We start from the raw sequence: 27,835 nt of genomic DNA on the forward strand, positions 1-27,835 counted from the left end.
GGTCCTGTACGGGCCTTTCTGCATACAGAAAATGTTCAACTGCTGCCCTGGCCAGCACATTCTCCACATCTCTTACCAATTGAAAACGTCTCGTCAATGGTGGCCAAGCAACTGGTTCGTCACAATACGCCAATCACTACTCTTGATGAACTGTGGTATCGTGTTGAAGTTGCATGGGCAGCTGTGCCTGTACACGCCATCCAAGCTCTGTTTGACTCAATGCCCAGGTGTATCAAGGCCGTTATTACGGCCAGAGGTGATTGTTCTGGGTACTGATTTCCCAAGATCTATGCATCCCAATTGCGTGAAAATGTAAAATCTTGTCAGTTCTAGTATAATATACACTCTTGGAAATTGAAATAAGAACACCGTGAATTCATTGTCCCAGGAAGGGGAAACTTTATTGACACATTCCTGGGGTCAGATACATCACTTGATCACACTGACAGAACCACAGGCACATAGACACAAGCAACAGAGCATGCACAATGTCGGCACTAGTACAGTGTATATCCACCTTTCGCAGCAATGCAGGCTGCTATTCTCCCATGGAGACGATCGTAGAGATGCTGGATGTAGTCCTGTGGAACGGCTTGCCATGCCATTTCCACCTGGCGCCTCAGTTGGACCAGCGTTCGTGCTGGACGTGCAGACCGCGTGAGACGACGCTTCATCCAGTCCCAAACATGCTCAATGGGGGACAGATCCGGAGATCTTGCTGGCCAGGGTAGTTGACTTACACCTTCTAGAGCACGTTGGGTGGCACGGGATACATGCGGACGTGCATTGTCCTGTTGGAACAGCAAGTTCCCTTGCCGGTCTAGGAATGGTAGAACGATGGGTTCGATGACGGTTTGGATGTACCGTGCACTATTCAGTGTCCCCTCGACGATCACCAGTGGTGTACGGCCAGTGTAGGAGATCGCTCCCCACACCATGATGCCGGGTGTTGGCCCTGTGTGCCTCGGTCGTATGCAGTCCTGATTGTGGCGCTCACCTGCACGGCGCCAAACACGCATACGACTATCATTGGCACCAAGGCAGAAGCGACTCTCATCGCTGAAGACGACACGTCTCCATTCGTCCCTCCATTCACGCCTGTCGCGACACCACTGGAGGCGGGCTGCACGATGTTGGGGCGTGAGCGGAAGACGGTCTAACGGTGTGCGGGACCGTAGCCCAGCTTCATGGAGACGGTTGCGAATGGTCCTCGCCGATACCCCAGGAGCAACAGTGTCCCTAATTTGCTGGGAAGTGGCGGTGCGGTCCCCTACGGCACTGCGTAGGATCCTACGGTCTTGGCGTGCATCCGTGCGTCGCTGCGGTCCGGTCCCAGGTCGACGGGCACGTGCACCTTCCGCCGACCACTGGCGACAACATCGATGTACTGTGGAGACCTCACGCCCCACGTGTTGAGCAATTCGGCGGTACGTCCACCTGGCCTCCCGCATGCCCACTATACGCCCTCGCTCAAAGTCCGTCAACTGCACATACGGTTCACGTCCACGCTGTCGCGGCATGCTACCAGTGTTTAAGACTGCGATGGAGCTCCGTATGCCACGGCAAACTGGCTGACACCGAGGGCGGCGGTGCACAAATGCTGCGCAGCTAGCGCCATTCGACGGCCAACACCGCGGTTCCTGGTGTGTCCGCTGTGCCGTGCGTGTGATCATTGCTTGTACAGCCCTCTCGCAGTGTCCGGAGCAAGTATGGTGGGTCTGACACACCGGTGTCAATGTGTTCTTTTTTCCATTTCCAGGAGTGTATTTGTCCAATGAATACTTCCGGCGGAGGGTCGAGTCCTCCCTAGGACTTGGGTGTGTGTGATTGTCATAATTTAGGTTAAATAGTGTGTAAGCTGAGGGACAGATGACCTTAGCAGTTAAGTCCCATAAGATTTCACTCACACACATTCCAATGAATATCCGTTTATCATCTGCATTTCTTCTTGGTGTATCAATTTTAATGGCCAGTAGTGTATTTATTCTTTACTACCAAGACACTCCTGCAGTCGAGTCATCTTGAGGAAATATCCATACCAACTGCATCTGTCGCAAGCATTGAAACTAGCCCACAACGTACGCAGTTCGCTGTGGACGTTCTTCACTCTTTAGAGGAGGATGGGAATTTTCTAAATAGTATAGCACTTTCTGACGAACCAACATTCCACGTGTGTGGTGAAGTAAACAAACACAATGTTTGGATCTGTGACACAACCAACCCGCATACCGTGACGGAAGAGGTGACAGCCCGAAAGCGAACATGTGGTGTTAGTTAATCGTTGATCGCATAGTGGGACATTTTTCCCACAAAAATTATCTCTGACAGGTACCTGGATAAATTGGAGTTGTTTGCTTTACCACAGTCAAGACGTACACTTTTTCCAACAAAATGGTGCACCGCCATATTGGGCGCAGACTGTGCAAGATATTCTAGATGAAGTGTACTGGCAGGGGTGGTCCAGTTCCATGGCCCCCTAGGTAGCCTGACGTTAGACCTATGGACTTCTTCCTAATGGCGTATATCAAGGACAGAGTCCACTAAACGCTTGACGACCACATTTTTTGATGATGTAAAGTAGCGAATCGTTGCAACCATCTCCGCAGTTGATGCAGATACGTGGCCATGTGTAAATAGAGCTTGGGTACAGATTGGATGTTGTACATACAATCAAAGGCGCAATTGTGAAAATCGACTGAATGGCATAAAAATTTTGTTAGATAATGTGTCACGTAAGTCAGACATGGTGTGAGTATCTTAACTGGTGAGTCATCCCGTATTGTTGTAGTCTTACATTAATATGCCGATGGTAATCTATGTATGCCTGACATATTGTAAAGCAGATCTCCATAATTTTGCCAGATACCTGCCCGGCCACACTTCATTCACGCAAGTAGATTGTTCACTTGCGTCGACAGTCTGTTTTTGGTCATAGCCAGTCTGGTTTCATTTGAGGAAACATATCTTCTGTTGCACATTACGAGAGACCGGATTATATGCATTTGCATGTTGCCTATACATTTACATATTTGGCTCCTTTTCACCTGTTATTGCATATTTTAACTAAAAACTAGTGACGAATACATATTTTCATTCTACGTTTACTACATTTTAAAAATTTAGACGGGCGGTCTCTAACTCGATCTAGTTTTGATGTCTCACAGATTGACCGCGACCTAGAACTGCGTGCAATCGCTAACCGAGAGGCCACTGCGTAGGGAAATCATTGCAGAAACGGAACAGGAATAGGCAGACAGAGTAATGCTCCTGCGCCCGCGATCCGGTTAATGCCCTCCGCTGTCATACCGTACGAGTCGGCAACAATTAAATTAAACTACGCAAGCGTTTAGTCGCACGTCCATTGTTTCAGTTTAGCTTACCACTTACTTACACATAGTTGAACGTGTTTACGACGTGTAGTGTGTAACGTGTTGTGCGCCACGCAGCCCGAAAAAAAGAAACGTCGTTTCGTGGATAGCTGACCATCATGGAACATTTACATGTGACGGAATTCTTTTATATTGTCGAGTTTACGAGAAAAACGTTTCGTGCAAAATAAAGTTTCAAATAGACCAGCATGTCAAGACAAATCTTCATATTGCAGGAATGCTGAAGAAAGGAGCACGACAACAACTCCTGATAACAGCAATCTGCAGTAGCAGGGATTTGCCAAAGGCAACCATAAAAGTCTGTTTAACATGGACTATGTGAAGCATTCATTGCAAGCCATATTTCTCCTCACAGGCTTACAAACCCTATCATCAAAGGCTTCCTGCGCAAATATTGCTTCAATCAAAATATACCAGATGAATCAACATTGCGTAAAAATTACACACCGACAATTTACGTAAATGTTCTGGAAGAAAGACGCAATGATCTCAAGGACAGCATTATCTGGATTTCAGTTGACGAAACTACAGACACTCGTGGCCGTTACATTGCAAATTTAATTGTTGGTGCTTTAAAAGAAGAGCCTTCTTCTTCCTTTTTAGCGAATGAGGGCATTTGAAAAATATTTCCAGATTCTTCTGCAGATGAAAGGTTGTTTGTGTTTATTTCAGATGCTGCTCCGTATATAATCAAAGCAGGAAAAGTCCTCCGAGTATTTTATCCCAATTTGGTTCATGTGACATGCTTTGCGCATGGAGTACATCGCCTTGCTGAAGAAGTACGTTACACGTTTGTGAATGTAAGTAAACTTTTTTCATCCACAAATAAAGTGTTTCTAAAGGCTGTTGCTCGCATCAAGACCTACAAAGAAAATCTACCAAATGTGCCTCTACCTCCAGAACCAGTGGTAACTCGTTGGGGTACGTGTGTCGTAGCTGTGTTGCTTTACAATGAACATTTCGAGGCCATTAGAGGGGTAGTAAACGACTTCTCTAGTGCAGGGGCTTTGACAGTTTGGCTGTGCAAGGAGGCTTTTAATGATTTTTCCGATATACCTACAAGCATTAAAAAGCTTGAAACTCAAGGTTTGGCACTGAATGAATCTGTTCAGTTAATGAATAAAATTATTGAAGTGAACTCCTCATTGCCGGAGGTATTCCGAAAAAAACTTAAAGAAAAGTTTGAAAACATTTTAAACAATAACCCTGTCTTTCAGCCCTTGTGCCAAATTGATAGTTTTTTTAATGGTACGGGTGAACTTTTACCAGAAACAGTAAGTGCCAACATAGCACCCAAATTCAATGATTGTCCAGTTACCTCAGTTGATGTAGAACGGTCCTTTTCTACTTATAAAAAGTTTTGAGTGATCGAAGACACAATCTTACTACCAAACATTTGGAACAGTATTTGGTCGTTTATGTTTACAATAGTAGAAAAATGTAAAATAAATTGTAAATGATTGTTTGGTCCAGCAGTATTAATGAAGAGTTAATGCTGTTCCAAAAATTGATGATTGTATGCTGCTTTTTAAATAAAATATTACGGAGTTTTTTGAGCGTGCCCCTCTACGTTCGTTATATCTCGAAGTTGGTCCCGTACATATCGACTGTTCCGCTGCGTCTCACTCACATCGCATCCGCTGGTTACCAACAACGCCAGTTGAAGGTTACAATGAAGGCGCTAAATGTGTGCTACTGCTAAAGACTGAACATGATTCCTCATTCTTTGAATGCTGTAATTTATGACTGCAGTTATCTGTCACCTTATTTATGTCATTTCATTGTAGCCACTTTTGTTACTGTTTTTGTGGAATAAAAAAAAAACAGCAAAGAAGGAACAATCCTTGAAACACGGTATGCATCCCCCATTTGCGGAGTTTTAGAAAATAAGCCCAGAAAGGCTCACGTCCTAGCTTCAACCAGAAAATATCAGCGTTCTAAATATACCGACTTTTCGCGTGGCCGGCGCTCTCATCGTAACTGATATGCACAGGTTCGACTTTGAGATACAATGCACGCACACGCAGCAGCTACCATGTATTTTTTTATTTGATCTTGCATATTTCGACACTTTGCATTTATTAGCATCTTTCATGCATATTTGCATGTATCTTTTAAGGTTTTTATAATTCATATAATCCAGTCTGTACGCAATACATACACCATAACGATTACTCACCCAGTTTTTGCAAAATTCGTCCAGAGTTTGGTCATGGCCTTTACTACTTCCATATCCTTCGCCGGCCTCTCGCCGGGTATTATGTAGTAAGAGTTGTTCGAAAACAAGTACAGCAAATCCTCCGCATGAGCAACACCTGCAACATTTGTACATGAGCTTGTCACATAATTTTTTACGTCTTCATTATACAAAATGAACAGAATTTGTGTTTAATAGCATTATCACAAAAATGCGAAAAGTAGGCTATACAAGTGTCACCTGCAAGAGACGTGAAGAACATGTACGTTCCCACAATGTTTCAGGTGTGTTTCAAATAATTTCAATCTATAACGAAATATGTGTGATCTTTTACTTACTTTATCGTTGAAGTTAACAGTAACGGGACAGATGCCTATTAACCGATGGACCTCATATGTTAGCAATACAATGAGGTGACAAAAGGCATGGGATAGCTATATGCAGATATACCGATGGCGTTAGTACTGGATACACAAGGTATAAAAGGGCAGTTCATTTCTGGAGCTGTCTATTTTACTCAGGTGATTCATGTGATAAGGTTTCCGACGTGGTTATGGCTGCACGACGGGAGTTAACGGACTTTGAACGCGGAATGTTAGTTGGTGCTAGACCCATGGGACGTTCCATTTCGGAAATCGTTAGGGAATTCAAAATTCCAAGATCCAAAATGTCAGGAGTGTGCCGAGAACACCAAGTATCAGGCATTACTTCTCACCATGAACAATGCAGTGTCCGACGGCTAAAAAATGGTTCAAATGGTTCTGAGCACTATGGGACTTAACATCTGAGGTCATCAGTCCCCTAGCACTTAGAACTACTTCAACCTAACTAACCTAAGGACATCACAACCATCCATGCCCGAGACAGGATTCGAACCTGCGACCCTAACGGTCGCGCGGTTCTAGACTGAAGCGCTTAGAACCGCCCGGCCACAGCGTTTTTTTTAAATTGAAGTACACTTCATCAAAAATACTCAAGAAACTATAAATCTCATTACGTTACTTCATCGTTAAAGCGTGGAAACTCTGTAGCAAATATGGCAGAAAAGGCCACTTGCACAATCGCGGTTTGGAGGGGTCTTGATGCTCGGTTCCTGTTTGAGCTAGGAAACATGGGGAACAAAGTTTTTGGCTTAGCCCGGACCAGCGGCCATTTGCATAGCCATTCCAATATCTGTCTTACTGTAGTTATGTTACAGTATATTGAACAACGAACCGGAGCTGACGCCCAGACAAATTGTACGAATTGATTAATTCCTTTTGCAAAAGATTTTAATTAAGCTGAAATTAATTATCAGATAAAGGCACCATTTATATCTGCACCTTTAGCATTTTACGCGCAAAAACCATCACCAGTGAGATAACAACTCTTGAGTGAAGCGAGTCTGATGATGCAAGTTTGGTTCACCATCGGACTCTTGTCTAAGAACATTTTCGACCGTTTTAAAAAAAAATCTTGCTTTGTTTTGCATTTTACGTACAAAAACGCGTTCGCCTAGGAAGTTTTTGAAGGGTGTAGCTTCTATGCTTTGAACTTGTGCGAATCGATTCGAACTTCGCACGAAGATAGATATGTGGGCAAAATCACAACGAAGTTTTCTTAACCAATAATCTTTAACCGTTGTCGAGATACGGCGGTTTAAAGTCGAGCTAAATGTAGCAAGTAAAATTCGTTCTTACGTGAATTGACTCCACTGAACCATTTTAAAGTGAATCAAGAAAATAAAAAATGTATTATTACGATAAAATTTAATACTTGCTTTAAAAAATCTAGATTCATTCAGACTTTACGTCCAAAAAACGATTCTTTGAGTTTTTTACACTACCGTTTCTGTTTTTCAAACGTGTGCAACTCGTTTAAATTTTGTAAGGAGGTGGGCAAATATATCTCATCTATTGTCGCCCTGTTGTTTTATGGAAGTTTTATCCATCTCCATTATATAAGGAATATGGTTCGAAACACAATGAAAAAACCTATGCTGCCTCAGTTGTCGCCCGAGTTAACAAAAATGTACTTCGTTTGCCAAGTTATGGCGGTGTAACGTCAGTATTATGATAGAGGATAAGTTGGAAACCAGATTGAAAAATGCTCTTGTGTAGCACAAAAAAGGCAAGTATGTCCTGGTCAGAGCTAGGAATGTAAAAGAAGGGATCTAACTTTTTGACTTATGTGACGTCTTCAGAGACATTCAAATCAAAACAGTTTGAGATATTCGCGCTTTTCTGTGAGTTAATCCTACTTCCCCAGCGCAGTGACTTCTCTAAGAGCTACCCCTTGTTACATGTGTGGGGAGGTGTGGCAGAACAAATACACACAAAATTTATGTGCTTCCAGAGCACTGGCCGTCGAACTCTTTTGCTTAAGAGCAAATAATGACAATGTACGAGGTCTGTTCATAAAATTCCGGAACTTCGTCCACAATATTTTTCTACCCTTTCCTTTTCTCCTTCGAAATACTCTCCTTCACAATTGATATTTTGCTCCCAACGCCTCTGCACGAAGCGCCGTCTGCGAATTTTCTTTTATCTTGTCTATTGTCACAAATCTTTGTCGTTTTAACGATGTTTTCAACTATGGAAATAAAGTCCGCAGCGGCCATGTCTGGAGAGTACGGAGGATGAGGCAGCACAGTGATTTCGTTTTTCGTACAATAGTCACGCACCAGGAGGGATGTACGTGCGGGTGCGATTGTGACGCAAAAGCGATGAATTGTCAAACCACATTTCAGGTCGTTTCCTTCTCAGATTTTCTCGTAGGCATCGCAACACGTCCCGACAGTGCCATCGATAAACAGTTTGCTCCTGTGGCATGAATTCATGATGAACTAATCCTTACCGTCAAAGAAAACAGTCTGCATGGCTTTGACATTTGACCTGACATGACGAACTTGTTTTGGTCTTGAAGAACCTTTCCCGACCCATTGTGAAGACTGAACCGTGGTCGCAACAACATAACAGTAGACCCACGTCTCATCACCAGTTATGATTCTCTTAACCCTCGAGTGGTCGCATCAATTTCTTGTAACACCATTGGTCGCGTGGTTGACTCTGTCAACCAGCCATTGTTTTCACTACAGATGTGAAAAGTTCTACTATAATATGCTTGCCACTGCAAAATAATAAGTTTATTTTGGTTTTTTAATGAACAGAAATACAAATTTTAATATTTGACCGTTATAATTTCTAAAGATACAGTTTTAAAATCTAATTAAAGAATCCTAAATGAGACTTACACTCTGCATTGGAGTGTGGGCTAGTGTGAAACTTCCAGGCCGATTAAAACTGTGTGCCTGACCGAGACTCGAACTCGGGACCTTTGCCTTTCGCGGGAAAGTGCTCTACCATCTCGAAGGTAGGAGACGAGGTACTGGCAGAAGTGAAGCTGTGAGAATGAGGCCTGAGTCGTGCTTGGGTAGCTCAGATGGTAGAGCACTTGCCTGTGAAAGGCAAAGGTCCCGGGTTCGAATCTCGGTCCGGCACACAGTTTCGCAGATTCCTAGTTTTTCATTTAACAATACATTCCTAACACACAGGATAAAGTTAAATCACATTTGACCTGCTTTTATTTCTCAGTACATGTTACTCTACAGCATTTATTGGATTATACTCTAAAAAATGGTTCAAATGGCTCTGAGCACTATGGGACTTAACTTCTGTGGTCATCAGTCCCCTAGAACTTAGAACTACTTAAACCTAACTAACCTATGGACATCACACACATCCATGCCCGAGGCAGGATTTGAACCTGCGACCGTAGCAGTCCCGCGGTTCCGGACTGCGCGCCTAGAACCACTAGACCACCGCGACCGGCGATTATACTCTCTTTATTGAACATGACTGTATTGTTTCTACGTAAAAACAGAGTTTACTCATCGTGTTCCTCTACCTCATCCACACACAACTGCAGATGCTTCTTGCTTACAAACGTCTTGCACTAACTACAACGAATTGTGGTGACAACATTGTTTTTTCTGCCACACATAACGCAGCGACTCTTCTTTTTGTTTGAAAGTTCTTCTGGTTCTTGCAACCTATAAGACGCCAAAAATATTTTGAGATCATTTGGAAGCATCGAAATGTGGGATCTTGTAACTAAATTACCTTTCGTAAGTTGTTGGCACAACTGTTTCAAAAATAGCCTCCTTGGCTTTTTGGGTTTTCTGCAGTGCAGTAAAACAGTATTTGGGCATTGACACCATCGATGTTTAGTAAAGCGAACCATACAGCCATCGTCTGCCTCTTTGTTACTCGTGCAACACAATATTTACTGCAAATTTGGTCGACTGTGTCAACCCCTCCTTTTGTCATGTTGTAGCCCATGATAATGTGTGGTTTATTGGTATTCTTATCAACTGTGCCTTCACTACGCATGGTGCTAAGCAGAATAACACAATTGTTTCTTTTGGGCACATATGATACTTGTGTGATATCTTTCTGGTAACCGAACAGTGAAGACTCAATGTTCCTGGATTTCAGAGGTAGGAATTCCGGAGGGATTGCCGTTTTATTTTTCTTCAGAGTTCCAATGCATGTGACGTTTCTCTGCAAAAGTGAGACTGCCAGTGGATAACTGGTATACCAAATATCAAAAGTAATATTCCAATTTTATCCCAGCAGAGGTTCTGCCAGACGATGCATAATATCGTACGGTTTATTCGACACCTTGTAAGAGCCATCTGGTTGTGTTCCACAGTACAGTTCAACAGATGCTGTATAGAATGTTTTGGCATCGCAAATAGCAAAGAACTTCAAGCCGTACTTTGCTGATTTGTTCGGTACGTACTGAACAAATGAACTTCTCCCTCTACAAGGTGTTAGCATCTCATCTATGGTTACAAATTATCCCAAACTGTAGCTTTCCTTACAATTGGTGACAAATTTATCTAAATATGACCTGATTGGTTCCTAATTTGTCTCTCTGGCGTCTTTGTGTTCTTGTCAATTTGTCGTCAGATCTCACGCTTCTGAGAAGAAATAAGAACCGTCTGTATGACATACAAGCTCTAATTACCTTCGTACCAGTGCCATCTTTATTCCAAAGTTCTTCAACATTTGTTTTATTTCCACTCTTCAAGCCAATCAGTATAAGGATTCCAATGAGAGCATATATCTCTTCCCGAGAAGTTTCCTTCATATTTCTATCTCTAGAATAAATGTTCTGTGATACTACGTCTCTGATTTGCAAATTGATGTATTCCACAAGTGACTCAATCATATCTGCACTAACAATCTTATTGAATGCTGTCACTTCTTGTGTAATATCCTTGCAGACCTCTTCAGACCAGGTAGAATTTTTATTATAGTTTTTGAGGGCGTTTTCGCCGTTTTGGCTCTTACACTTTCCTTAGATCACTTAGTTTTGCCATCTTTACCAACAAAATTATCGTCACTATCTTCTTCATCTTCATGATGTTGCATTTCCTCTTCAGTATGCTCCTCCCTCTAAAGGAACTATTTCTATTTCTGATTCACCGTTGTGATCACTAACTACTATTTGTGCTTCTTCCCCGTCAGACCAGTCAAATTCAGAACACTTCCTGTCGTCCGAATCTTCATCTAGAAGCCTTTCAATCTTCTCCTCTGGTAACCCTTTTTTGAAACAGGCCCTAAAAGTATAAATGAAAGTATAACATAGCTGCTAGTGAAAGATTTTAATCCAAAATAAAGACGGTATTCACAATTACCATAAAACACTTACATCACAGGTCGCGTGGCTGACTCTGTACACCAAACAGAACATGGACTAAAATAAATTTCAATTGTTGTCAATGTGCGAGCCCTACAAACGCAGCAACAATACAAGTGGCCGACAGAGGTCCAACTTGAAGATACTTGGAACCGCCAACTTGAAGATAGGTGGAACCGCCAGCAGTGCAACAATGCGTTGTTTGAATTCAGGGCGAAAAAACGAACTCTGGTAGGCTCAGTCAATCAATACGATGTAGATGACGTTGGTAGCACTACTTAAAAACATTTGCTGGCAAAAAAGGTCGATTCTATTTTTGTGTTAACAGATGGTGTTTTGTTTATTGTCAACATAACCTCACTTTCCCGTTTCCTGTACATGTGCTCAGTACAATGTCTAATCGTGGTTGTAAAAACTCTGCTGACAGTTTTTGTTATATCTGTGATGAATTTGTGATTAAAAAACACCAAAGAAACAATGCAGACTTTGTGAAAAAGGTTTATCTATCATACTTGGGATCTAAACTTGGTGATCAAGATAAATCTTGAGCGACGCATAAGGTATGTTATGTGTGCGTTGAAGACCTGAGAAAATGGCCCAAAAAGGAGAAAAAAGCCTTTAGATTTGCTGTTTCTATGATATGGAGGGAGCCAAGAAAGCATTCCGATGACTGCTACTTTTGCAGTGTTGATATTACTGGTCATAATTCGAAAAAGAAGAAGGTAATAAGCTACCCTAACCTGCCGTCCGCCATTTGGCCAGTAGAGCATGGTGTAGATTTGCCGGTTCCTGAACCACCAGATGATTTAAATTCTATTCCAACAGATGTATTTTCTGATGTACAATGTGATTTAGATGAACCAGATGATGATGAATTCCATTGTAATACAGAAAGTCTAGAGCCCAAACTGTTTACTCAGACCGAGCTTAACGATTTGATTAGGGATCTGGGCTTAATGAGAGAAAAAGAAGAATTGCTTTGCTGTAGATTAAAAGAAAAATACTTATTTGCATTTGGAACCAGAATATACACGTATAGAAAGAAAGAGCAGCAATTTTCCACTTTTTTCAACACGAAGGTGATTTAGTGTACTGCTCAGACATTCCCAGTCTGATGAATAAGTTTGGTATTGAATACAAAAAAGGAAGACTGGAGACTGTTTATTGATTCATCCAAAACTAGTTTAAAGGCTGTTTTATTACGCAATGGTATACGTATGCATCTATGCCTGTTGGGCATTCTTTACATATGAAAGAAAGCTATGAATACATAGAAATAGTGCTAAATAAAAAAGGCTATTCTGCTCATGGTAGAATGATATATGGCGATCTGAAAGTAACATGCAAGCTCCTTGGTCAGCAAGGTGGCTTTACCAAATTTCCATGTTTCTTGTGTGAATGGGATAGTAGGGCTAGGGATCAATACTGGTGCAGAAAGAACTGGCCTGTGAGGGAGTCTTTGAAACCTGGTGAGAAGAACATTCTACGCAAAAACCTTGTAGAGCCAAAAAACGTACTCCTACCACCTCGACATATAAAGCTAGACCTAATGAAACATTGTGTAAAAGCTTTGGCTAAAGATGGACCATATTTTAAGTATCTCTGCCAAAAGTTTCCACATCTTTCAGAAGTTAAACTAAAAGAAGGCGTCTTTGTCGCTGATCACATTATCCGCTTAGGTACGGAAAACAGGTCACTATGCAAGTCTTCAGAAAAAATGCATTAGAAAATTGATGTTTGATGTTAACTTTGAAACCACAATTATCTTAAATGAGAAAGAAGCATGGGTATCATTCAAGCAAGTCGTTACAAAAACCTTAGGACATGAACAAGACCCAGAATGTGTTTCTGTTATAGCTACAATTTTAAAGAAGTTTAAAATTTTAGGATGTTTAATGAGCCTTCACTTTTTGAACAGTTACCTTGATTACTTCCCGGACAATATGGGAGATGTTAGTGAGGAGCAAGGAGAGCGTTTTCACCAGAACATTAAAGTGATGAAAAAACGCTACCAAGGCTACTGGAACACTAACATGATGGGGAACAATTGCTGGCCACTTCACCGAGAAATTCAGCGAGCGACTCATCATAGAAAAAGCTACGCGATGCTTTTATATAGTTAAAATAATTTGAAAATGAGGTGTAATGAATGTGGATGACGTTGGTAGACTGCTGAAAAGCATTTGCTAGCAAAAAAAGGTCATAGCTTCAAAGAAAAAAGAGAAAGGAAATACAAACCAATTCCAGCTGACAAGTGAAATCTATATTAACACATATCATTGTTTTAAGTAGTTTACTGTAAATACATACCGTGCTTACGTTGTAACAAAGCGTTTTATTAATTTCTCCATTTACTGTATAGCATAGGATTTTTATACTGTATGACAAAAAGCATATTGCTCGAAAACTATGGGTGATACAAAAAAACTAAGGCTAGATTTGGATTCAGCTCACAAAAAACTATCAAGATCAGCTATCAAAGAAAAAAAGTTTTTTAAAAAAAGTTTTCGTTGGCCTGTGCTATTTTTAAACCGTGTGAACCATTTATAACGCCGAGTACAGCTTAAGCACTCTTCACCGTAGGCTTTCTGCGTCATTTTATGTGCCTCTGTAAAGGTCTTCCTGAGTTTCACGCATAATTTAGTGCAGACGCATTGCTCCTCTAACTCTGCCACTCGAAATTCGCGAACTGTGAGACACAACGTTCTACTCAGTACAGCACTGAACAACAACTAACAGACGTAAAACAATGAAACTTCTAGCAGTTACACATTGCACACAGACGTGTACAGGGATGCCAACCTCATTTCGCTCCAACACAGCATTGGCGCAAAATTACGAATGTTCTGGAATTTTTTGAACAGCCCTCGTAGGGCGACACTTTGGGTCATATGGGAAGGAAGAAGGGGGGGGGGGGGAGAGAGGGAGTGGCCATTCGAGGTTAAATTCAATTTTCACCAAACCGTGGTTACCGATAGAAGCTTACCACTTATACATTTTGAATCTACAAATTATAAGGTATCACACCAAATATTTAAATTAAAAATGGAAATAGCGCATTGGAACTACATGCATTTTTTCTGAAGACTTGCATAGTGACCTGTTTTCCGTACCTACGCGGGTAATGTGATCAGCACCATCGCAGCAGGAACGCATGTTTACTGCTCTCATTTCCGAACAAATTTTCTTGAAGTCTTCACGCCCTGCTATCTGAATCAATATCAAGCTCTTTCAGCAGACCGTTTTCAATCGGACATTCGTATTAGGCCAAATATAACAGAACAGTGACGGTTTAAAATAGTGTAACTTTTTTAATTCTAAGTGGCCACACTGGGACAGAATGGCAGACGATAGCTTCGTATATAAAAGGGTTTATGTCAGTCTTATGCGTTTTACACTAACTCTTATTTTGGTGAAAATCTTGGCCACTTTTCCATATCGGAAACCGTGTTGGCATTAGTAACCCACAGAGAATAAACTGTCTACATGAAACGAATAACAAGGAACTACATTTTTAGGCTAAAAACCATTGTTTAAACATTGTTATTGTACAAAATTACTACTCTCCGTACAAGTAAGGTAACAAGAATAATATAAGAGATTTATCTTACATCAGAAGACACAAAAACAAAAAAATTATTAAAAAATAGCGGAAAAAGTCTACTCTGCCAATCTTACTGACAACAATGGCAATGTATATCCTAATTAGTGTGACCGCTTCTTGACAGGCAGCAGTGCCGTTCAGGGCCAAAAGATTCACAATGGCCACTGTTCCCATCCTGGTCACTTTACCACACCCTCCCCAACAGATAGTACTATTAATCGATAATTTACATAAATTAGTAAGATATATCAATTAAAAATCGTAATTGCAATATGAGACACAATCTCAAGTGTTAACGAAATGTTTTGAATGTTGTTGTTCTTCTACTCATTGCGTTATATTACAACAGCCTTCACGTCACTTAACTACAAACATGCACCACACTTGAAGCTGATCGTCTCCATAATGCGCATTCACGAATCCGTTATTTCCAAAACAGCAGGTGCTCGGAGCCAGTTGCGCATGCTTGTGAGTTGTCGTCTTTGGAGGACAGAAACTAAAATACTTCCCCTCTCCCTTCTGTTAACTCCCCAGTGGCCGCACTGCATACCACTCTACCCCGAACGTAAGCGGGGAGGTTTTCTCGGTTCACAGCCGAATTCACCAGAGTCGGTTAAAACTAAGCACATCTTAAAATATTGTTGCCCCTGTAATTTTGTTTGTTACTGAATAAGAGCAATACACTCCTAAGAAGCTCGCAACGTTAGATGATGTGTGTCAAATTGCACGACATGACAAACTCCATGTTGCATGACATGGTGGCATTTATTACTTTATACGACATGACATCATGTATCATGTTATTTTAGTTGACACGACGTCTTATATTGTACAACATGGGTACTAATACTTAAAAGTGTGCGAATATCTCAAAATTTTTTGTTCAAATTTCTTTGAAGCTGTCAGATAAGTCGAAAAGCTGGTTCCCTTCTTTTACATCCCTAACTCTGCCCTAGATATATTCGTCTTTTTCCGTGCTACCATAGGACCGTTTTTCATTCAAGTATGTTGGTTTGGAAGACAGGAGTGTCCACTATTCACTCATCAAGAGGATTTAGAACAAATGGCAACACTTGGCCACTGAGAATATTGAAAGAAATACCCTGGTCCTTGTTGACAGCGACTTGAAAGAACAGGTCAAAACCATGGTACGAAAATCACATTCAGAATATCAGGGAACCAATTCTTCCTCCACCGGTGCGGGTTAAGCACATCATTCTCCCTTGTATCACTCGAAAACAGAAAATATCGCTGCTAGGCTATGGCTTTCACGTTTCCGATCAGCTACTGTCCAGTTTCTGTGTTCCTTTGTCCACTGAATACGTACAGATGTACGTGCTGCTGTGAGCGATTCGCGAGGTACTCGACTTCAAACGTTCACTGAATGCATTTCCCTTCGCAATGTTCGCTTGGAACCTGATAGATGGTATGTGGCGTAAGTACATATGGGACCAAACTACTTAATCCAACTTAAACTAACTTACGCTAAAGACAACACACACACACCCCTACACGAGGGAGGACTCGAAACTCCGACGGGGGGAGCCGCGTGAACCGTGCAAGGCGACCTAAACCGCGCGGCTATCCCGCGCGGCAACTTGGTTGAGTTGGATCTGCATTTACCGACAACCGCAATTCCTGTCGGGTTTGAATGTGATTGTCACTGATAAGGTACCTCTCGGTTAGGATATTTTTACCACCGACGTTCTTACGCCGTGTTACTTGGCTGCGAGAAGCAAGTCACTCCTTGCAGATACGCCGGACTGTCCGCGCTGATTCACGCCACACCCGATTACATTGCTCCATTCTGTCGTCCTATCACGTCTCCATGTCGACTCGCCCTACTGTGGTGATGTCATAATGACCCACTGTCACGGGTTACGCCAGCGATGGAGATTCACGTGACTGCGTGGTACCAACTCAACATCATCGTCTGCAGCGCTCTACAGCAACCACTGAGTTCTACTAAGACGATGACTAATATTTCGTCTCGTGAGTTTATTCAACGACTGTTCGTCGAAGTTCTTTAACGACTATTCGTCAACCGATCACGTTTTACGTGGTGGCGCTGCGATGCAGCTTGCCCCAATGTCCGATTAGTTGTTTGTGTACATGGATCCGAACAACAGCTTGACAGTCAAGCACAGTCGAAAGAGGAGGAGTGTGGTAACTTAGGTGTGTAGTTACCGGTACGCGCTGTACGGCTATGGTAGCAACAGGCTGAAAGTCCCCTACTAGACAAATGAAAAAAAGAATCCCAACAGGAGTAGTGCGAGATAAACGAAAGTTGGTACGTGTGTTTCTACATCTTTAAGATGACATCTACTCAAATTCGCGTGTGGCATAAGAGTGGCGCTAGCAGCGCCGCTATGAGGATGCAAATCAGGTTTGCTTTGCATACGCCCCATAGTAATTGTGAGCGTTAGTTACCTTCGAGACTGGACACGGTGAGTTTAAGTCAGTCAAGAACGCTTTTAAGGCGACAACGATGCCGTTATCAATACCTGCTTGAGTTTGAACGAGGTCGTGTAATAGCGCTGAGATAAACTGTGTGTCCCTTCGCGATATTGCAGAATGACTTGGCAGGAATGGAGACACTGCACGTGATTGCCGGTAGCGGTGGTTACGGGAAGGTACCGTTGCAAGAAGACCGGGCTCTAGACGGCCGTCGCACAACCGAGAGGGCAGATCCTGGTGTTCGCTGTGCTGCTCTGGCGCATCGTACTACATATGCAACAGATACTTGACCAACATTTAGCACCACACTGCACCAACGAACTGACACCAATCTGTTACTTCAAGGACAGCTCCGAGCCAGATGTGCTATGGTGTTCTTTCCACGTTTCTCAAACCACCCCCTTTGCGACTTCTGTGGTGTCACACGGGAGCTCATTGGATGACAGGCTGGAGGTGTGTTCCTGTTTCTGCCTCGCTGCCAATGATGGCCGTGTGTTGGTTAAAAGGAGGACAGTCGAAGGCCTCCAACCAATCCGTCTGCACGCAAGACACACTGGACTTATAGCTGGAGTTATGGGCTGGGGTGCAATTTTGCAAGACAGCAGAACCGTTCTCATGAGTATCCCACGCTCCCTACTGCAAATTTGTACGTCTATCTGGCGATTCGGCCTGTTTCTACTGCCATTCACGAACAGATGAAGAGCAAGCCAGGGGGTATTTTCCAACAGGCCAACGCTCGCACACACACATAGCTGTTGTAGCCCAACATGCTCTATTGCGTGTCGACATGTTGCTTTGGCCTGCTCGATCACCAGGCCCATCTCCAATGGAGCACGTATGGGACATCATCGGGCTACTCCAACGTCATCCGGAACCAGCATTAACCGTCCCTGTACTGAGTGACCAACTCCATTACACGAACTGACATTCGGCACCTGTACGACACAATACATGCACGTTTGCATGATTGCATTCATCACTGTGGCCGTAACACCGCTTATTGAAGTAACAGTATCTCACACTTTCAATGGCTTATCTCGCCCAACATTAGCCTCTGATCATGCAACGTTAATCACATAGACAAAAGTATTCCCGATAATTCATTACCCTGCAATAGCTATTTCTTTTTGCTGGGACTTTTTTACGGCAGTGTAAAAACGTCACACGTTCCATGGAATAATGAATTCGTTTTGTTGGAAAATAAAAGCTGTATCACCTCTCGGCGCACTTCCGCCACTGCTCCAAATAAACAAGTCACACAAAGAACCAAAACACTCATTGTATAGAAGTACAAAAGTTACACTACTGGCCATTAAAATGATACACCACGAAGATGACGTGCTACAGACGCGAAATTTAACAGACAAGAAGGAGATGCTGTGATATGCAAATGATTAGCTTTTCAGAGCATTCACACAATGTTGGCGCGGGTGGCGACAGCTACAACGTGCTGACATGAGGAAAGTTTCCAACCGATTTCTCATATACAAACAGCAGTTGACCGGCGTTGCCCGGTGAAACGTTGTTGTGATGCCTCGTGTAAGGAGGAGAAATGCGAGCCATCACGTTTCCGACTTTGATAAAGGTCGGGTAGGAGGCTATCGCGATTGCGGTTTATCGTATCGCGACATTCTTGCTCGCGTTGGTCGAGATCCAATGACTGTTAGCAGAATATACAATCAGTGGGTTCAGGAGGGTAATACGGAACGCCGTGCTGGATCCCAACGGCCTCGTATCACTAACAGTCGAGATGACAGGCTTCTTATCCGCATGGCTGTAACGGATCGTGCAGCCACGTCACGATCCCTGAGTCAACAGATGGGGACGTTTGCAAGACAATAGCCATCTGCACGAACAGTTCGACGAAGTTTGCAGCAGCATGGACTATCAGCTCGGAGACCCTGGCTGCGGTTACCCTTGTCGCTGCATCACAGACAGGAGCGCCTGCGATGGTGTACTCAGCGACGAACCTGGCAAAAACGTCAATTTTTCGGATGAAACCACGTTCTGTTTACAGCATCATGATGGTCGCATCCGTGTTTGGCGACATCGTGGTGAACGCACATTGGAAGCGTGTATTCGTCATCGCCATACTGGCGTATCACCCGGTGTGATGGTATGGGGTGCCATTGGTTACACGTCTCGATCGCCTCTTGTTCGCATTGACGGCACTTTGAACAGTGGACGTTAAATTTCAGATGTGTTACGACCCGTGGCTCTACCCTTCATTCGACCCCTGCGAAACCCTACATTTCAGCAGGATAATGCACGACCGCATGTTGCAGGTCCTGTACGTCTGGTCAATTGTGGCCGAGCAACTGGCTCGTCACAATACGCCAGTCACTGCTCTTGATGAACTGTGGTATCGTGTTGAAGCTGCCCTGCCCAACACATTCTCCAGATCTCTCACCAATTGAAAACGTCTGGTCAATGGCGGCCGAGCAACTGGCTCGTCACAATACGCCAGTCACTACTCTTGATGAACTGTGGTATCGTGTTGAAGCTGCATGGGCAGCTGTACCTGTACACGCCATCCAAGCTCTGTTTGACTCAATGCCCAGGCGTATCAAGGCCGTTATTACTGCCAGAGGAGGTCGTTCTGGGTACTGATTTCTCAGGATCTATGCACCCAAATTGCGTGAAAACGTAATCACATGTCAGTTCTAGTATAATATATTTGTCCAATGAATACCCGTTTATCATCTGAATTTCTTCATGGTGTGGCAATTTTAATGGACAGTAGTGTACGTTAAAGGACGCAGTTGAGGGTGATAGTTGGTACCTGTGGCTGAAGAGTGATAAGACTATAATCTGTGTATCAGAAGTCCTGAGCAGGGTCATCTAAATTGGTTGTTGCTGTGGTACCTGTCCAGTAAACAACTAGCTAAGAGGTATAAGTCATTCTCTAATTCGATGCAGGGGTAGTATGTCGTGGCCAGTCCATGGATAATTAATTCATTATAAAGTTGAAAAAAGCGTTAATTTTGGTGAGTATGTTTACGTCGAAAAAAGCGTTCTATAATCCACTGCTTTATGAGTGCCCCTGTAGTGGATGCGTACAGAGATTTTAATTATTTCTAACTTTCTGAGGAGTGGCATTGATTGTCAATAACAATAATAATCGCAGTCCACATTACCTAGACTGTGAAGGTGTCCCATTCTTTTTTAAAAAATTTGCAACGAGTCAGTCCCACGAAACAGTGGGATTATGTTACTTATAAAAAGATAAAATGTATAAGTGCAGGATACAGACATAGGATTACAAGCATATACAAGAAATCTACCGACGAACTTTAGTAGGTGGTGGTATGGAGCAAAACAAGGCAAAAAGTCTAGTAAACATGGCATATTTCAAAAGCTACGACCACTTGTTTATCTTCGACACTGTGAGACACATCTCTTCTACTGCAAGCTATTTGCTTTCCACGTTTCGGGAGGAGCCAGTATGGACCGAAACAAGCAAAACAGCCCAGTAAATATGGGCTCTAAAATGAATACCGTAAGAGATATGACGCCTTGTTCAGCAGAAGAGAAGTGTTCCACATTTGCCAAGATGAACAAGTGCTAGTGCCTTTTAAGTTACACACTTTAGAGACCATGTTTACTGGACATTTTTTTTTCTTGTGTTGGTCCATACTATCACCGCTAAAAATACGGAAAGCAAAGAGCTTTCAGTAGATAAAATGTGTCTCACAGCAGCGAAGAAAATCAAGTGCTCACAGCTCTTAAGGTACTCAATTTAGAGCCCATATTTCTAGACATTTTTTCCTGTTTTGTTTCACACACCCCTCTGAATGTTTATCGCTGTAGTTTTGGCTTATGTGGTATTTGCAACTATATATTTTCAGTTATATATTTACTGATACTGTCTTCTGGAAAAAAAGACATCCATAAAACAACATGAAACGCAAGAGGGTTGTGGTCACTCATAGATTACATACTCACAAAAGAAGAAATGAAAAATCTTGTAGAAGAAACACGTGTTGACAGAGCACCTGCCCTTCACCTTCTCCTAGATCATAGCATGAGGACACTACACGAAAATAAATCAGATCAACACCTAGAAAAAATGACTATGACATTGATGAAGAGCTGCGCAATATAATAAACTGTATAGGAGCTGCAGCAAAAGAAGCGGGGAAAACAAAGACGGCGCAAATCCAGTGAAAGTTAAGAATATGAAATAAAGAATTATAAGCACCTACAAAAGAGAAATAAAATGTATAAAAGAGGTTCTGTAGAAAAACAAATCAGAAAAAGAAAGCCGCTATGAAGAAAAGTTAAATAATGCCAGATAAAGTACACGAAAGACGCTTAAAAATCTTGGGGCTGGTTTGTCTCCCACATCTAGCGCGATATACGTGGAAGACAAACTTTATCATGTAAGGTAATGATAAACGTAAACCAGTTAGAAAAATGTGTAGTAAAACCAATTGCAATTAGAGAAGATGAATGGGAAGGGATTATCAAGAATTATGGAGCAAACATAATAATGTTGGTAATGATGTGTGTTATGAGGAGGAAAAGGAATTTGTACATACTGACAGTCCAACAACCGACGAAATGCGAAACATGCTCAAAAATAGTAAAACTATAGGAGTAGGTGGAAAACTACAGAGTTAATCAAATATGCAGGAATTTCCTTCCATCTCAGTTCCCTATATCTTATCAAAAAGTGCTGGTAAAGGTGTGAAATCCCAACCGCATAGCATATCTACTCAAATAGGGTAACAGAAGCCTGTAGGGCACTTGTAACATGTCAAAATTAATTTTGAACATTTTCGTGTCGTTATGTAAATAACGTGGTCGTTTCAATCTATTATGACAGCAGCAAAATGTCGCAAAGCAGATGAAGAGTGCAAAAATGCTTTGTTTCTTGTAACTAAAATCTGTGTGTGTGTGTATGTGTTCTAGAAAAACTAGTATTGTAACCATCTGTACAAGTATTCACCCAGAAGCGACAAAGATCACTTATGCGGCGGTGACTGACAGCTGCAACGTGCGCCGGAAATCACCCTGGGCGAACTGTCCGGTATACAACGAAACGACAGCCACAAGAAATTAAATATTGATTGTTCAGGAATAATGGTAGCGCCCCACGTTCGTCTAGATTTATGATTCAGCTATAGTTTTGTGGAAAGAAGCAGTTAGTCGCTACCGAGGAGTCGAAGAGAACGTGAGCTAGAGCCGGTAACTCAACTGTTGTGTTACTGCATGTGGGTCGAGCCACTTTCATGCGTGTCACTATCGATACTTTGCTAGGAGAAATCGGTATCGATTATTAAGAGAGTTGAAATTTTCCGTGAGATCTGATTGAAAGGTTTCGGCAGCTTGTAACGCGTGGATTTACATTTTTAAATGCAAGATAATCCAGTAACGTCCAGGACTCCATCTATGCCCTGGAAAAGTCCCGCTGTTCCGTAGTATTTGTGTGGACCCTAGGACACGTCGGAATCCCCGGCAACGAACTTGCCGACAGGCTGGCCAAACAGGCAATGCGGAAACCTCTTCTGGAGACAGGCATCTCCGAAGGGCACCTGCGTTCTGTCTAACACCGCAGGGTTTTCCGGCTTTGGGAGACGGAATGGCATAACAGCAAGCACAACAAACTGCGTGTCATTAAGGAGACTATGTATGTGTGGAAGTCTTCTATGCAGGCCTCTCGCAGGGAATCGGTTGTCCTCTGCCGGCTCCACGTTGGCCATACGTGGCTAACATATGGTTACCTACTCCGTCGCGAGGACCCACCTCAGTGTCGCTGTGGCTCCCAAATGACAGTCGTCCACCTCTTGCTTGGTTTCTCACTTTTAGCCGCTCTGCGGCAGACTTTTAACTTTCCCAGCATCCTGCCTTCGGTGTTGGGTGACAATGCCTCCACAGCAGCTTCAGTTTTACGTTTTATCCGTAAGAGTGGGTTTTAGCGCATGCCCTTTGTCCCTCTGCGTCCTCCACCCTAGTGCTTCTAGGGTGGAGGTTTCAATGTGTTGCAGAGTGGCTGGCTTTCCCTTTTTATTCTCGTGGTTGGCCAGCCACTGTAATCTGCTTTCATGTTTCATTCTCTTCTGTTTCTAGCGTCTCTCTGTTGTTTTCTTTTCCTTTTTTGTGCCTTTTAGTGTTAGTTGCCTTCCCTTCGTTCTTGTGGCTTTTCCTTTCTTTCCATTTTGGTTTATATGTTTCGTCCGTTTTATTCTCACACTTGTGGCATTGTTTTATTAGGAACGAGGGACCGATGACCTCATAGTTTGGTCCTTTCTCCCGCCTTTAAACCAACCAATCCAGTAACGACACTAGGGCACAATCAGTGGAACTGTTTGATGAATTCTGTTCGAAAGTAGTTCCTCGTAATTGTGGTTTGTACTTATCCTGTGGTCAAGCCATCTTGAGTGAAGATCTTAGTGTAGCGTTGTTGGCACACTGTGTTAATCTGAAGACCGGTATTTCCATGTCGTAGGTATGACCGTAAAAGAAGGTTTTTACTGTCAGAAATTGTGTCTGACGAGGATCAGTTTTGTTGCCAGTTTGTTTCACACACCAGAGGATTTTGGTGTTGCATGTAGTTAGGAGATTAAGGGATAACCACACTCTAATGTAGTTGAGTGTTAGCTATTTGTGTAGATTTGTGGAGGATGGTGTCACTACAAGGTAATAACTTGTTGTATAATGTGGAGTATTTAATAATCGAGATCGTTCTCGAGTTTTTCGGAGGATCGAGTACAGGAAAAAAAAGGACCGAAAGTTAAATGTGATTACCAGTGAATTTAGCCCGTACTCATTGTTCATGACGCAGTTATAGAAATTCCCTTGCTCTAGCTGAACCATTTGAAGACGGAAAATCCAACTGCTACCATTATTCTAGAAGTACGAGTCGAGTGACATTCTATTAGATTTGTCGTGGGTACGCGAACAGCTAGCATCAGAAGTGGCTGAGATTGTGAAAATCTGATTTTAATTTGAGCTTGAAAGTGGTGGTGGTTCTTAGGTCTTACGTTGCGTTTTTTTTTTTCTTCTTCTTCTTCTTCTTTTACATCGTTCAGTGTGGGGATTAGGTTTGTGGTCACTTGCTCACATCAACGTTTGCCTATGTAAAGATCTATTTTAAAGGTTCGTTAAAATTAAAACCAAGTCCCCGTATTATCATTTTATATTTTCATTTTACCCAACATTCTCAAGAAAATGAAAGAGAATAATCTAGTTTTGAACTCTGAAAAGGGAAATTAAAAAAAATAAAATAAAGGTTGAAAGCTTAGTGATCTGACTTATAACAAGTAGAGCAAGCACGCTCAAGTCAGCGATATAATATAAATAAATGAATGCCGAGTACATAAAATGAAAGCAGAGCAGTACTTTATCAAAGTTTAACGTCACAAAGTTTACTGTTTTCTTGAGAGGTAACACTGGAGTTACGGTTGAAAACATTTTAGTTGACAATTTTAAACCAAAGCGCAAGATTTACTTACGAAAGGATTCTGATTTAGTAAAAGAGACTATATTTAACCTTTATTAGCAGAGGTATCGCTACTCAGGGGATGTAAATTACTGTCGTTTATTTCCACGGAGGTAAAAAAAAAGGAGGGCGTCATTACGTCAAAAACTTGAAGCCGATGTCCGCCATTTTAACTAGCCCAAAACATTAGGTTCACCGCATTCATACCTTCACAGTTCACCACGGTGACACATCCCCGTGATGTCACTCTGACGTAACCCATGCCCAGTTTCGACCGTGAAGGGTGCTTTGACTGTGTGTTTGTCTCATGATAGTTGATTGTGTAGTTGTCTCATGAAAAATGCCAGCATGGCGTTGTCCACGGGTGAACGAATCGAACCGATCGTAATCTAAAGTTTAAAAGACTCGCATTTCATTTGTAATTGGAGCAGTTCAAGCAATATTTTCTTTTGTATACATGAATTATCATTGCACTATTTATTTTTATTGTAGTGGTTTTATTTCAGTCATTTGACTTTAGATTTGCCTTACTTTACTCAGTGTCCATTCTTTCTCTTCTTTTCTATGTTTTTCATTGCCTTCCAAATCGCGAACGCTCCGGCATCCGAGCCACATTGTATCAATGGTGACGTCCCCGCACAATACACAGCTACGTAATCGCGCTGATTGTCGGGGAAGCATCTGGTGCTAGCCAATAATTATCATTAATGTTCACATTTCTTCCCCTTTTAAACAAGATTCTGGCTAGAACAGCCGGAGAAAGCGGTCACGTGTGCGCGATTTCGTATGTATTACTGTATGAATGAGTACGTGTGTTGTGCTTCCTTTCTGATAACGGCTTTGGCTGAAAATTTATGTATACGCTTTTTCTTCGTGCCTGTCATGTACTCGGCGTGTCATTAGCAATCTATCTGTTTCACATTATAGGTATTCCCTCTTGAAGTTTGTTGTAAATAATATACTGCACTTCAACAGGAACAATATGTACATGGTTACAATGCCAAATGAAAAAAATTACGTTCATCACGCCACATTAAAATTGTATATAGCATAAACAGGACGTCACAATGCTGCAACCAAAAGTTTTGACCACTTTCCCACTGACACAAAACGCCTCCGTGCGGGGACTACTCAAGAGGATCTCGTTATCAGGAGAAAGACAACTGGGTTCTACGGATCGGAGCGTGGAATGTCAGATCCGTTAATCGGGCAGGTAGGTTAGAAAATTTAAAAAGGGAAATGGATAGGTTAAAGTTAGATATAGTGGGAATTAGTGAAGTTCGGTGGCAGGAGAAACAAGACTTTTGGTCAGGTGAATACAGGATTATAAATACAAAATCAAATAGGGGTAATGCAGGAGTAGGTTTAATAATGAATAAAAAAAAAGGAGTGCCGGTACGCTACTACAAACAGCATAGTGAACGCATTATTGTGGCCAAGATAGACACGACGCCCACGCCTACTACAGTAGTACAAGTTTATATGCCAACTAGCTCTTCAGATGACGAAGAAATTGAAGAAATGTATGATGAGATAAAAGAAATTATTCAGATAGTGAAGGGAGACGAATATTTAATAGTGATGGGTGACTGGAATTCGGCAATAGGAAAAGGGAGAGAAGGAAACGCAGTAGTTGAATATGGATTGGGGGTACGGAATGAAAGAGGAAGCTGCCTGGTAAAATTTTGCACAGAACATAACTTAATCACAGCTAACACTTGGTTTAAGAATCATGAAAGAAGGTTGTGTACGTGGAAGAGGCCTGGAGACACTGGAAGGTTTCAGGTAGATTATATAATGGTAAGACAGAGATTAAGGAACCAGGTTCTAAATTGTAAGACATTTCCAGGGGCAGATGTGGACTCTGACCATAATCTGTTGGTTATGAACTGTAGATTAAAACTGAAGAAACTGCAAAAATGTGGGAATTTAAGGAGATGGGACCTGGATAAATTGACTAAACCAGAGGTTGTAAAGAGTTTCAGAAGAGCATAAGGGAACAATTGACAGGAATGGGGGAAAGAAATACAGTAGAAGACGAATGGGTAGCTTTGAGGGATGAAGTAGTGAAGCAGCAGAGGATCAAGTAGGTAAAAAGACGAGGGCTAGTAAAAATCCTTGGGTAACAGAAGAAATATTGAATTTAATTGATGAAAGGAGAAAATATAAAAATGCAGTAAATGAAGCAGGCAAAAAGAAATACAAACATCTTAAAAATTTGATCGACATGAAGTGCAAAATGGCTAAGCAGGGATGGCTAGAGGATAAATGTAAGGATGTAGAGGCTTATCTCACTAAGGATAAGACAGATACTGCCTACAGGGAAATTAAAGAGAACTTTGGAAAAAGAGAACCACTTATATGAATATCAAGAGCTCAGATGGAAACCCAGTTCTAAGCAAAGAAGGGAAAGCAGAAAGGTGGAAGGAGTATACAGAGGGTCGTTACAAGGGTGATGTACTTGAGGACAATATTATGGAAATGGAAGAGGATGTAGATGAAGATGAAATGGGAGATATGATACTGCGTGAAGAGTTTGACAGAGCACTGAAAGATCTAAGCCGAAACATGACCCCAGGAGTAGACAATACTTCATTAGAACTACTGACAGCCTTGGGAGAGCCAGTCCTGACAAAACTCTACCATCTGGTGTGCAAGATGTATGAGACAGGCGAAATACCCCCAGACTTCAAGAAGAATATAATAATTCCAATCCCAAAGAGAGCAGGTGTTGACAGATGTGAAAATTACCGAACTTTCAGTTTAATAAGTCACAGCTGCAAAATACTAACGCAAATTCTTTACAGACAAATGGAAAAACTGGTAGAAGCCGACCTCGGGGAAGATTAGTTTGGATTCCATTGAAATATTGGAACACGTGAGGCACCACTGACCCTACGACTTATCTTAGAAGCTAGATTAAGGAAAGGCAAACCTACGTTTCTAGCATTTGTAGACTTAGAGAAAGCTTTTGACAATGTTGACTGGAATACTCTCTTTCAAATTCTGAAGGTGGCAGGGGTAAAATACAGGGAACGAAAGGCTATTTACAATTTGTA

The 27,835-nt window shown here is 42.1% G+C and overlaps 1 protein-coding gene across 2 annotated transcripts in view; it reads right to left on the bottom strand.

Moving 5' to 3' along the window:
• LOC126174799 (juvenile hormone esterase-like) overlaps positions 1-27,835 on the bottom strand; it is a 257,536-nt gene that overhangs the window by 137,399 nt on the left and 92,302 nt on the right. For both annotated transcript variants that reach the window (XM_049921171.1, XM_049921170.1), the window contains exon 9: positions 5,569-5,704. In XM_049921171.1, coding sequence (XP_049777128.1) covers positions 5,569-5,704 — 136 coding nt within the window. The remainder of the gene's footprint in view (positions 1-5,568; positions 5,705-27,835) is intronic.

Source organism: Schistocerca cancellata, chromosome 3 (genome assembly GCF_023864275.1).
Source record: "Schistocerca cancellata isolate TAMUIC-IGC-003103 chromosome 3, iqSchCanc2.1, whole genome shotgun sequence".
In the NCBI taxonomy this organism is placed as follows: Eukaryota; Metazoa; Arthropoda; class Insecta; order Orthoptera; family Acrididae; genus Schistocerca; species Schistocerca cancellata.